Source organism: Penaeus monodon, chromosome 1 (genome assembly GCF_015228065.2).
Source record: "Penaeus monodon isolate SGIC_2016 chromosome 1, NSTDA_Pmon_1, whole genome shotgun sequence".
In the NCBI taxonomy this organism is placed as follows: Eukaryota; Metazoa; Arthropoda; class Malacostraca; order Decapoda; family Penaeidae; genus Penaeus; species Penaeus monodon.
Genome location: NC_051386.1, coordinates 60041025 through 60053524, shown reverse-complemented (window position 1 = coordinate 60053524; position 12500 = coordinate 60041025). Strand labels below are relative to the sequence as shown.

The 12500-nt window shown below is 35.1% G+C and overlaps 2 protein-coding genes across 2 annotated transcripts in view; one reads left to right on the top strand and one right to left on the bottom strand.

Annotated features, from left to right (window-relative positions):
- LOC119575126 (UDP-galactose transporter senju-like) overlaps nucleotides 1–2982 on the top strand; it is a gene marked incomplete at its 5' end in the record, with an annotated part of 11490 nt that extends 8508 nt beyond the window's left edge. The window contains 1 exon segment of the mRNA XM_037922559.1: nucleotides 1–2982. This exon segment is cut by the window's left edge and continues 860 nt beyond it.
- Nucleotides 2983–3270: 288 nt separating this feature from the next.
- LOC119575133 (glycerophosphocholine cholinephosphodiesterase ENPP6-like) lies at nucleotides 3271–6158 on the bottom strand (the record flags this gene model as incomplete). The annotated part of the gene is given in 4 exon segments (XM_037922569.1): nucleotides 3271–4755; nucleotides 5231–5365; nucleotides 5658–5790; nucleotides 5997–6158. Coding segments are annotated over 4 exon segments (675 nt in total), but the record flags the coding sequence as incomplete, so codon positions are not given.
- Nucleotides 6159–12500: the final 6342 nt, after the last annotated feature.

Below are 12500 nucleotides of genomic sequence, written 5' to 3'. Positions count from 1 at the left end.
TCCGTGATCCGGGTTTCTTTTCCCTGTTACTACCTTCAGGCATTTGCTCTAAGCGCACAGGGCCAAATGACAATTCTGCTGTTTGCCGGGCAGCTCTCTGCACAAATGCATCTCGTACAATTGTGTTTGTTATGAGTTACTGATTAATGAGAAGTGTTTGGTTAAAGTACGAGTTGAATATTTTTGTTATTGGAAGACATGTTATGTATAAAATGTGACTGTGTTTGAGTTCAAACTAAGGAGGTTGAATTTTTATTTTGTTATATTTCATTCATAATGTTAAGATATTATGATTTCCGTACTATATTGTATTTTAATTGAACTGTGCCATTTCTACTGTAATCAAAGAGAAGATACCAAAAGTACAGTAATAAGAATATTTATGTGTAATACCATTTTGTTAAAATATGCATCACAGTAATGTTTGTTTTATATCCAAATCCTTTTGGGACTATGAATGTATTTTGATAGATATGCTATATTCTGTTTATATTCTATTCCTGAAAGAGAGATACAAGATATACTGAAGTGAATGGTTCTAATGCTCATCTCAGACAATCTGTTGCATAAAATGAGGAACTGATTTGTAACTTCATGAACCATGGCTGCATAGGTGTATTCTTGAAGAAATTTGAGGAGAATTAAACATGACTTTACGTCATATCAATCCTTTAATTAAAATAGCTGAACTCCAAATCAAATTAATTGAAATATGATTTAGAATGTCAGAACATTAATTTGAAACATCTGAAGTTTAATTTAACATAACTAAATTTTTATTTAAAACAGGAAGCTTAATTGGGAATTACTGATATTTAATTCATAGGAAAATTGGTATTTAAATTAATTGCCTGCTAATGAAAAGGAATGCTGCAGAATATCAAAATCTCTGTGCCAAGGTAATTACTTCAACAAGGCAGTACAATACAGCAGAGGAATTGCCCTAAGAGGTGAGGAGTAGCTGTACAGCAGGAAATATATATATTTTTTTGTGGAGAAATATGTAGATCATTTAGATCAAACATGTATTTTTTCACCCAACATTTCATATATTTTTAATTGCTGTTCTTTTTCATAATTATAAGTCTAGTGTAAGCATATTTCTGTGGTTTCAGTCTGCCATCAGGTAATCATATGTAAAGTTTGTTTGTTTTAAACTAAACTTCTATTTCTTTTAAATTAATTTTGTTGTTTTGAATTGAACTTCACTTATTTTGAATTAAAATCTAGATGTTTTAAATCAAAACTCAGGTATTTTGAATTAAACTTTAAGCACTTTGATTTAAACTTTAGATGTTTTTAATTAATTTTCATTTGTATTCATTTGAAATTCACTTATTTTAATTTGAGGGTGAAAAATGTTTTAAAGGGTTAGTCACGTGTATAATACAGTTTTTGGTGCAAATGAAAACATGGATTGTCATCTGAATTTCACTCCTCTCGAGGAGTGGAGGAAGAACAAGCTAAGAAAACGGAGAATTTGTTGTTACAATCGCAGCTCTGCATTGCTTGGCTAACTTGCAATCTCCTTTGTGAGCTCTTGTCAGCCTATTACCCAGTCTGGCCTAGCATTTGTGTGTGCCAGATCATCCTCATAGTTGCAGATACGTCAGAATTCCCTTAATATTTGAGGTCAGGCAGGCACTTTGACATTGCTGGGGATTCAACATGGAAGATGACTAGTAAAATTTGTATTAGATAGATTTTTGTGGATTAGACATATAGAATAAATGATTCAAACCTGATCTGGTTATATGTTTATTTTTGTTCTTGGTTATTTGATTTAAAACTTTTGGTATTTAGGAAAACTGGTATCATCACTATAAAAAAAAATCTGAACTTGCATATTTAAGTGAAAGTACTGTCCTGTAACACATGAAATGAAATACATTTATATTTTCACAAACAAATGAAATATTGACTAATTTTCTCATAGTACTTTATTTTATTTTTATTAGATTTTTTTCCACATTATAGATTATATTTTGTAGACATGAAGTAGACTCTTCTTAAATATATATTTTATGTAATAATAAGTAATGTTTATTTACATCTACATGCAGGTAGAACTATTTTATTTCCTATATGTAAACATATTTCATGTAAATATCCTATGCATTTTCCTTGACAGCAATTATTCGATTCAGTTCATTCCATATATTTATTATTTGCATTTTGTGAAGACATTTTCATTGTACAATGTGTTTTAATTGTAAATTTACAAAATATTCCCATGATAATTGTCAAGTATGGAAATTTCTTAACCATGCAATGTTATTAGTTTTCGCCATCTGCCCGCTTGAGGAATGGGCATTTTACTAAACGTTCATTATTTGTGATTATCTATGTAGTCATGGAGGTAGTTCATAGCTTGAAAAAATTATGTTGTATGTACCTGTTTGTTTATCACTAACAGTATTTGTGCTGGAAGTTGGTTACACAGTATTCAAGAAACTTCAACCAGTGAGAATGAAACATCATGTGGGGTGTTTCTAGGTCAGTTAATAAACAATATACCGTAATCTTATGAAGTATTTATTCACTCGTCATATGTGAATTGTTGATCCTTTTAATATACTTGAATTACATGTTTTGTGTTGTGGTGATGTAGGGTATGTGTATTGAAAGATTAGGGTTCTGCAGTGGAAAATTGTTTTCAGTATGGTATGCATTGAAGAACATTATGTGAAGTTTGTTAGGTCAGTATCTGAAAATTGCTTGAGTTCATCTGAATGACATGAGTAAGTACAGTTTAATTGTTCTTACTTGCCACAGATGTGTTATACAGTATGTGATTCAGTATGTGATTAATAACCATGCCACTTTAATGAACAAGATGCATAAATTAAGAAATACAGAAATACTTAGTGCAGTGTTGCCAAGTGATGTAATGATTCTAATTTGATGAAGGTGCTTCACAAGCAATAGATAGTAAAAAATAAATAAATAAATAAATAAAATAAAATAAATGATTACAGTTATCTTGCCTATCTTTGAATATTCCTTATTACCAAACTAATTTTACCAATTCCAAAATTTTTCGCCATTCAGGGCCTGTTATGTGTAGATTAACTGAAGGGTATTTTTTAAAACTCCTTAGTTATTTATACTTCTAAAATCATATTTAAATAGTTGTGAATTTTCTGTAGATGATACTGTAGTAGAACATTTCCCACAGGGTGTGAAGTAGTAGTCATGCTGTGCTGCGTGCAGTTTGTGTTTCATCAGTGTATTTAATGCTCTTGGGAGTTTGAAACTGAAATTCATGTCTTTGACTTAATATTGTTTTAATTCAGACTTCACTTCACACACATGCTTGGGTAAATAATAATAGTAAGGGCATTAAGTGACCGATCATTAAACCTTCCTCAGGAAATTACCCAAAGTTGATAAGCAAATTTAAATGTATTTAAGATCATACAGCAGGAATTCAAGGCCAAACAATATGCCTCGAATTTTATCTGCTGTCGGTTTTCTCTTTAACAGAAAATAAAAGTATTGTTACCCAGTAGATGCAGATGAGATCATAATAACAAGGAAGAGAGATTATGCTAAAAAAAATAACTTAAACTAATGAGGTGAAAGAATACACCTGCAAAATGCAACTGATGGACACAGTTCTGATGATAAGTATTATTATTAAATCCATCAAATGATCTTATATGGATTTATCCCCTACACATTTCATATAGCAAGACTAAATATTTACTACGAATATCTGTTGACTTTGAAATAGGTTTTCTTCTTTCTGTACTATATGAAAGCATAGAATCAAGCAACCTAATTAATGGTTCCTAAACTGAATTTATGTCCTTTTAATGTTCCTGTGAAATGCTTACAATCTACTTCTAAACATTCCAGTAGAAGTATTCAGTTAGGCTTCATTTGGGTAACAAAATGACAACAGCACGTCTCTGTATAATTACACAGAGTTATATGTAATACCTTTTTTTTCTCTCTCTCTGAGTGGAAAACGGGCACAGAATAGTGTCTAAGCTTATGATCTTCATAAGAATAGTTTGGGTAACAACAACCAATAATCCATTATTTATCAAAACACACACACACTGTTTCACTTTCTTATTTTAACATACGACGAAGAACAGTTTTTAACCCTTTTACAAACACATCAGTAGTGTCGTTGCTGGTGGTGGTGGTGGGGGCGATTATTCACTACCCCGGGGCCTCACTATGGATGGGTACCCCAGAAAGCCTCCGTTAATTCCGTTTAATTTGAAATTTGTTCCGTTTAATTCGTCTTCGTACCGGCAAAACTGATTATCTGTTCAAGTTCAAACAAGTAAACGATTTGTTTCCTATTTTGTCATTCATATTTTTCTTCAGAAACCTAAATTAACCTAGCCGCCTCTCCAAGGAGTTGCTCCCCCTCCCCCTTCAGGTTCCCAAAAGCCCAGCTACGCCACTATTTTTCTTTAGACACTGCAGTTCATTCTTCCTTATTTCACAAAGACTATATCCTACTCTCAAACCTCCCCCTTCCTCATCATCCTCAACCAAGCCCTCTGGTGGCGCTCACAGCTATGGCAATGACCGAGGCAACCCCGACAAACAGGTAGATGAGAAATGAGGGATGGGATGAGAACGGGGCACCGGAGGAGGAACCGGAGTCGAAGAAGTCTTCCACGTGATCCATTGTGCCATTGTAGGCGTGGCACGAGAGCTGAAGGGCGCGGCACAGCAGGCCATACACGTCCACTTGTTCCACGATCCCGGCTTTGTGCCCCGAGGCAAAGGCTGGAAAGGAGAGGTTATCTGGTCATTAGTTTGCATAAGGAAGGCAAGACACAAGGTCAATAAGGAAAGGTCATTAAGTAAGCAGGTGAACATGAAGAGGTGGTCTGAAACGAAGGCTGTAAGGAGAGGTTATTTGGTCATAAGTTGAATTAGAGGTTATCGGGTAATAAGAGACAGTCAAAGGTCAATCATATGGGGTCACTGGGCAATCATTTATTTAAGAATATCTAATTTGCGTTAAGTGGATAAGAGGAGGTCGTTAACTAATAAGTTGACTACGAAGGGGGCATTAACCAATCAACTGAATACGCACAGGTTATTCGACAATAAGTGAATAAGAAAAGGCCTTTAGACAAATCTGTTGAATTAAGAAAAGGTCATTTACGAGATCAGTAGTCATATGTACGCCCCTTCCCCACCCCCACCACCTACTCAGGACGTATCCACCTACTCTCTGAAATTCATCTGGACTTACACGGGCCCCAAGCGAACAGGATTCCCCGCATGTCTGGCGTCTGCTGGAGTGTGTGGTCGAAGCCATGTTGCCCCACGGATGTGCCCTCTCGCTCTGGCAGGGAGTAGTTGGTTTCCGGAGATTTTATGTAAAAGCCTGGGAAGGAGGTGTCACGTTAGGTCGAGGCTTGCGTTCGTGTTGGTTGATTTACGATTGTCCAAAATAAGTTCGGCTAAGATGACGATAGTTACAATACCCCCCCACCCCCCAAAAAAAAAAAAACGTATTTATAAAACGCATAATTAAACATAATTTACAAAAAAAATCATAACTCACTATCGCAATCTTATAATTATAATAATAATATTATACATAATTACATTATACATATCAACATAGCTACTAATATCAATTATATGATCATACCAAGCTCAGACACGGAACCTACCTGGCTTTGGCAACACAATGATTTCGTGGATGAGTCGGTGGTCCTTGTAGTGGTAACCTTCCTTCATGTTCTCTTTCCTAACTATTTCAACGTTCTCAGAAACGTCCGGACAGTTCTTCAGCGACTCCTCCACCTGTTGAAACGCGTGTATGTACTGCATTTGCGTGTACGTGCTTTGGATAACTTAATAACCAAAAACTAACTCATATTGCGTGAAAATGTTTCGATGCAATTAGTGATCGTCTATCTCTCTCATCGTACAAGTACACTTCCATTTTACTTTACCAATTGCTCCAACGGTATCTCAGAAAAAACCTTTTAAACTACGCATCTTATTACCTGGTCTGTATAGCCTTTCGTAGGGAGGATGTTGATGTACCCCGCGTGTTCTGTGGTCTTGATAACCTGCGCGTAGTCGAGGCAGGAGGCGAGATCCAGACGCACCTTATCCTTCGGTCCGGCGTCCGTCATCCCGTGGTCGCTGAGCACCACCACGTTCGTCTGCGAAGTCGTTACAGGGGGAATGACGTGGAACTATTGATATTTGTTTATATATATACACACACACACACACACACACACACACACACACACACACACACACACACACACACACACATATATATATATATATATATATATATATATATATATTTTATATATTTTATATATATATATATATATATATATATATATATATATATATATATATGTGTGTGTGTGTGTGTGTGTGTGTTGTGTGTGTGTGTGTGTGGGTGTGTGTGTGTGTGTATATATATAAACAAATATCAATAGTTCCACGTCATTCCCCCTGTAACGACTTCGCAGACGAACGTGGTGGTGCTCAGCGACCACGGGATGACGGACGCCGGACCGAAGGATAAGGTGCGTCTGGATCTCGCCTCCTGCCTCGACTACGCGCAGGTTATCAAGACCACAGAACACGCGGGGTACATCAACATCCTCCCTACGAAAGGCTATACAGACCAGGTAATAAGATGCGTAGTTTAAAAGGTTTTTCTGAGATACCGTTGGAGCAATTGGTAATGTAAAATGGAAGTGTACTTGTACGATGAGAGAGATAGACGATCACTAATTGCATCGAAACATTTTCACGCAATATGAGTTAGTCTTCGGTTATTAAGTTATCCAAAGCACGTACACGCAAATGAAGTACACACACGCGTTTCAACAGGTGGAGGAGTCGCTGAAGAACTGTCCGGACGTTTCTGAGAACGTTGAAATAGTGAGGAAAGAGAACATGAAGGAAGGTTACCACTACAAGGACCACCGACTCATCCACGAAATCATTGTGTTGCCGAAGCCAGGTAGGTTCCGTGTCTGAGCTTGGTATGACCACATGGTTGATATTAGTAGCTATTGTTTTGATAAGTATATTGTAATTATGTGTGTAATATTATTATTATAATTATAAGATTACTATAGTGAGTTATGATTTTGTTTGTAAATTATGTTTACTTATGCGTTTTATAAATACGTTTTTTTTTTTTTTTTTTTTTTTTTTTGGGGGGGGGGGGGGGGGGATTGTCTATCGTCCCCTTCCCGAAATTATTTTGGAAAATCGTAAATCAACCAACCGAACGCAAGCCTCGACCTAACGTCCCCCCAACCCCTTCCCAGGCTTTTACAAAAAATCCCCGGGAAAACCAACTCCCCTCCCTGCCAGAGCGAGAGGGCACATCCGGGGGGCCATGGCTTCGACCACCCCCCCAGCAGACGCCAGACATGCGGGGAATCCGTTCGTTTGGGGGCCCGTGTAATCCAGATGATTTCAGAGGTGGGTGGATACCCCTGAGGGGGGTGGGGGGGGTGGGGAAGGGGCGTAAATTACTACTGATCCGAAAAATGACCTTTTTTTAAATTCAACAGTTTTGTCTAAAGGTTTTTTTCTTTTTTCATTTATTGTCGAAAAACCTGGCGTATTCTTGTTTGGTTAATCCCCCTTCGTAGTAACTTATTATTTTAAACGACCTCCTCTTACCCATTACGAAAATTAATATTTTTAAAAAAATGATTGCCCAGTGCCCCATTGATTGACCTTTACTGTCTCTTTTTCCCCGAAAACCCTCTAATTAAAATTATACCAAAAACCTCTCTTACACCCTTTCGTTTCCCAGACCACCTTTTCATGTTCACCTGCTTACTTAATCCCTTTCCTTATGACCTTGTGTTTCCCTTTCCTTAGCAAACTAATGCCCAAAAAACCCTTCCCTTTCCAGCTTTGCCTCGGGGCAAAAAGCCGGGACGTGGAAAAAGTGGAGTGTGGGCCTGCTGTGCCGCGCCCTTCAGCTCTCGTCCCACGCCTACAATGGCAAAAGGGGATCCGTGGAAACTTTTTCGACCCGGTTCCTCCTCCGGTCCCCCTTTCTCACCCCACCCCTCTTTCTCATCTCCCTTTTTGTCGGGGTTGCCTCGGTCTTGCCATAGCTGTGACGCCACCAGGGGGTTTGGTTGGGATGATGAGGAAGGGGAGGTTTGAGGTGGTATAGTCTTTGTGAAAAAAGGAAAAATAAAACTCAGTGTCTAAAAAAAATAGTGGCGTAGCTGGGTTTTTGGGGAACCTGAAGGGGGGGGGGAGAACTCCTTGGAGAGGCGGCTGGGGTTAATTTAGGTTTCGAAAAAAAATATGAATGAAAAAATAGGAAAAAAATCTTTTTCTTGTTTGAACTTAAACGGGATAATCAGTTTTCCCGGTACGAAGACAAATTAACGGAACAAATTTCAAATTAAACGGTTAACGGGGCTTTCTGGGGTACCCACCCATACGAGGCCCGGGTAGTGAATAATCGCCCCCCCCCACCACCAGCAACGACACTATGATTGTTTGAAAAGGGGTTTAAAAAACTGTTTTTCGTCTATTTTAAAATAAGAAAGTGAAACAGTTGTGTGTTTTTTTGATAAAATGGATTATTGTTTTTGTTCCCCAAAACTTTCTTATGAAGACATAAGCTTAGACCTTTCTGTCCCCGTTTTCCACTCAGAGAGAGAAAAAAAAAAAGGGTATTACTAAACTCGGAAATTATACGAGGTGTTGTCTTTTTGTTACCCACATGAACCTAAATGAATACTTCTACTGGAATGTTTAGAAATGATTGTAACATTTCACAGGGAAAATTAAAAGGGCATAATTTTAGTTTTTGGAACCCTAAAAGGTTGCTTTTCTTGCTTTCTAAGTACAGAAAGAGAAAACCTATTTCAAAGTCAAAAGTATTTAGTAAACATTTTGTCTTGCTATATGTAAGTTAGGGGAAAAAATCCTATAAATCATTTTATGGATTTAAAATAATACTTATCATCAAAAGTTCCATCATTCATTTTGCAGGGGTATTCTTTCACCCATTTTTTAAGTTATTTTTTTTTTGCATAATCTCTCTTTCCCTTTTTATTATGATCTCATTTTCATCTACTGGGGACAACTTTTATTTTCTGTTAAAGAGAAAACTGACAGCAGATAATTTGAGGCAATTGTTTGGCCTTGAAATTCCCGCTGTATGATCTTAAATCATTTAAATTTGCTTATCAACTTTGGGGAAATTTTTTGGGAAGGTTTAATATCGGTCACTTAATGCCCTTACTATTATTATTTACCCCCAAACTTGTGTGAAGTGAATCTGAATTAAAAAAATATTAAATCAAAAAATGAATTTCATTTTAAAAATCCCAAAGGGATTAAATACAATGATGAAAAACCCAAAATGCATCAGCACAGCATGACTACTACTTCACACCCTTGGGAAATTTTCTACACAGTATCATCTAAGAAAAATTCACAACTATTTAAATATGATTTTAGAAGTATAAATAACTAAGGAGTTTTAAAAAATGACCTTCGATTAATCTACACATAACAGGCCCTGAATGGCGAAAAATTTTGGAATTGGTAAAATTAGTTTGGTAATAAGGAATATTCAAAGATAGGCAAGATAACTGTAATCATTTATTTTATTTTATTTATTTATTTATTTTTTTTTACTATCTATTGCTTGTGAAGCACCTTCATCAAATTAGAATCATTACATCACTTGGCAACACTGCACTAAGTATTTCTGTATTTCTTAATTTATGCATCTTGTTCATTAAAGGGGCCCATGGTTATTAATCACATACTGAACCACATACTGTAAAAACACATCTGTGGCAATTAAGAACAATTAAACTGTACTTACTCATGTCATTCAGATGAACCCAAGCAATTTTCAGATACTGACCTAACAAACTTCACATAATGTTCTTCAATGCATACCATACTGAAAACAATTTTCCACTGCAGAACCCTAAATCTTTCAATACACATACCCTACATCACCACAACACAAAACATGTAATTCAAGTATATTAAAAGGATCAACAATTCACATATGACGAGTGAATAAATACTTCATAAGATTACGGTATATTGTTTATTAACTGACCTAGAAACACCCACATGATGTTGCATTCTCACTGGTTGAAGTTTCTTGAATACTGTGTAACCAACTTCCAGCACAAATACTGTTAGTGATAAACAAACAGGTACATACAACATAATTTTTTCAAGCTATGAACTACCTCCATGACTACATAGATAATCACAAATAATGAACGTTTAGTAAAATGCCCATTCCTCAAGCGGGCAGATGGCGAAAATAATAACATTGCATGGTTAAGAAATTTCCATACTTGACAATTATCATGGGAATATTTTGTAAATTTACAATTAAAACACATGTAAAATGAAAATGTCTTCACAAAATGCAAATAATAAATATATGGAATGAACTGAATCGAATAATTGCTGTCAAGGAAAATGCATAGGATATTTACATGAAATATGTTTACATATAGGAAATAAAATAGTTCTACCTGCATGTAGATGTAAATAAACATTACTTATTATTACATAAATATATATTTAAGAAGAGTCTACTTCATGTCTACAAAATATAATCTATAATGTGGAAAAAAAACTAATAAGAATAAAATAAAGTACTATGAGAAAATTAGTCAATATTTCATTTGTTTGTGAAAATATAAATGTATTTCATTTCATGTGTTACAGGACAGTACTTTCACTTAAATATGCAAGTTCAGATTTTTTTTTATAGTGATGATACCAGTTTTCCTAAATACCAAAAGTTTTAAATCAAATAACCAAGAACAAAATAAACATATAACCAGATCAGGTTTGAATCATTTATTCTATATGTCTAATCCACAAAAATCTATCTAATACAAATTTTACTAGTCATCTTCCATGTTGAATCCCCAGCAATGTCAAAGTGCCTGCCTGACCTCAAATATTAAGGGAATTCTGACGTATCTGCAACTATGAGGATGATCTGGCACACACAAATGCTAGGCCAGACTGGGTAATAGGCTGACAAGAGCTCACAAAGGAGATTGCAAGTTAGCCAAGCAATGCAGAGCTGCGATTGTAACAACAAATTCTCCGTTTTCTTAGCTTGTTCCTCTTGCGGCGAGAGGAGTGAAATTCAGATGACAATCCATGTTTTCATTTGCACCAAAAACTGTATTATACACGTGACTAACCCTTTAAAACATTTTTCACCCTCAAATTAAAATAAGTGAATTTCAAATGAATACAAATGAAAATTAATTAAAAACATCTAAAGTTTAAATCAAAGTGCTTAAAGTTTAATTCAAAATACCTGAGTTTTGATTTAAAACATCTAGATTTTAATTCAAAATAAGTGAAGTTCAATTCAAAACAACAAAATTAATTTAAAAGAAATAGAAGTTTAGTTTAAAACAAACAAACTTTACATATGATTACCTGATGGCAGACTGAAACCACAGAAATATGCTTACACTAGACTTATAATTATGAAAAAGAACAGCAATTTAAAATATATGAAATGTTAGGTTAAAAAATACATGTTTGATCTAAATGATCTACATATTTCTCCACAAAAAAAATATATATATATTTCCTGCTGTACAGCTACTCCTCACCTCTTAGGGCAATTCTCTGCTGTATTGTACTGCCTTGTTGAAGTAATTACCTTGGCACAGAGATTTTGATATTCTGCAGCATTCCTTTTCATTAGCAGGCAATTAATTTAAATACCAATTTTCCTATGAATTAAATATCAGTAATTCCCAATTAAGCTTCCTGTTTTAAATAAAAAATTTAGTTATGTTAAATTAAACTTCAGATGTTTCAAATTAATGTTCTGACATTCTAAATCATATTTCAATTAATTGATGTTGGAGTTCAGCTATTTTAATTAGAGGATTGATATGATGTAAAGTCATGTTTAATTCTCCTCAAATTTCTTCAAGAATACACCTATGCAGCCATGGTTCATGAAGTTACAAATCAGTTCCTCATTTTATGCAACGATTGTCTGAGATGAGCATTAGAACCATTCACTTCAGTATATCTTGTATCTCTCTTTCAGGAATAGAATATAAACAGAATATAGCATATCTATCAAAACACATTCATAGTCCCAAAAGGATTGGATATAAAACAAACATTACTGTGATGCATATTTTAACAAAATGGTATTACACATAAATATTCTTATTACTGTACTTTTGGTATCTTCTCTTTGATTACAGTAGAAATGGCACAGTTCAATTAAAATACGATATAGTACGGAAACCATAATATCTTAACATTATGAATGAAATATAACAAAATTAAAATTCAACCTCCTTAGTTTGAACTCAAACACAGTCACATTTTATACATAACATGTCTTCAATAACAAAATATTCAACTCGTACTTAACCAAACACTTCTCATTAATCAGTAACTCATAACAAACCAATTGTACGAGATGCATTTGTGCAGAGAGCTGCCCGGCAAACAGCAAA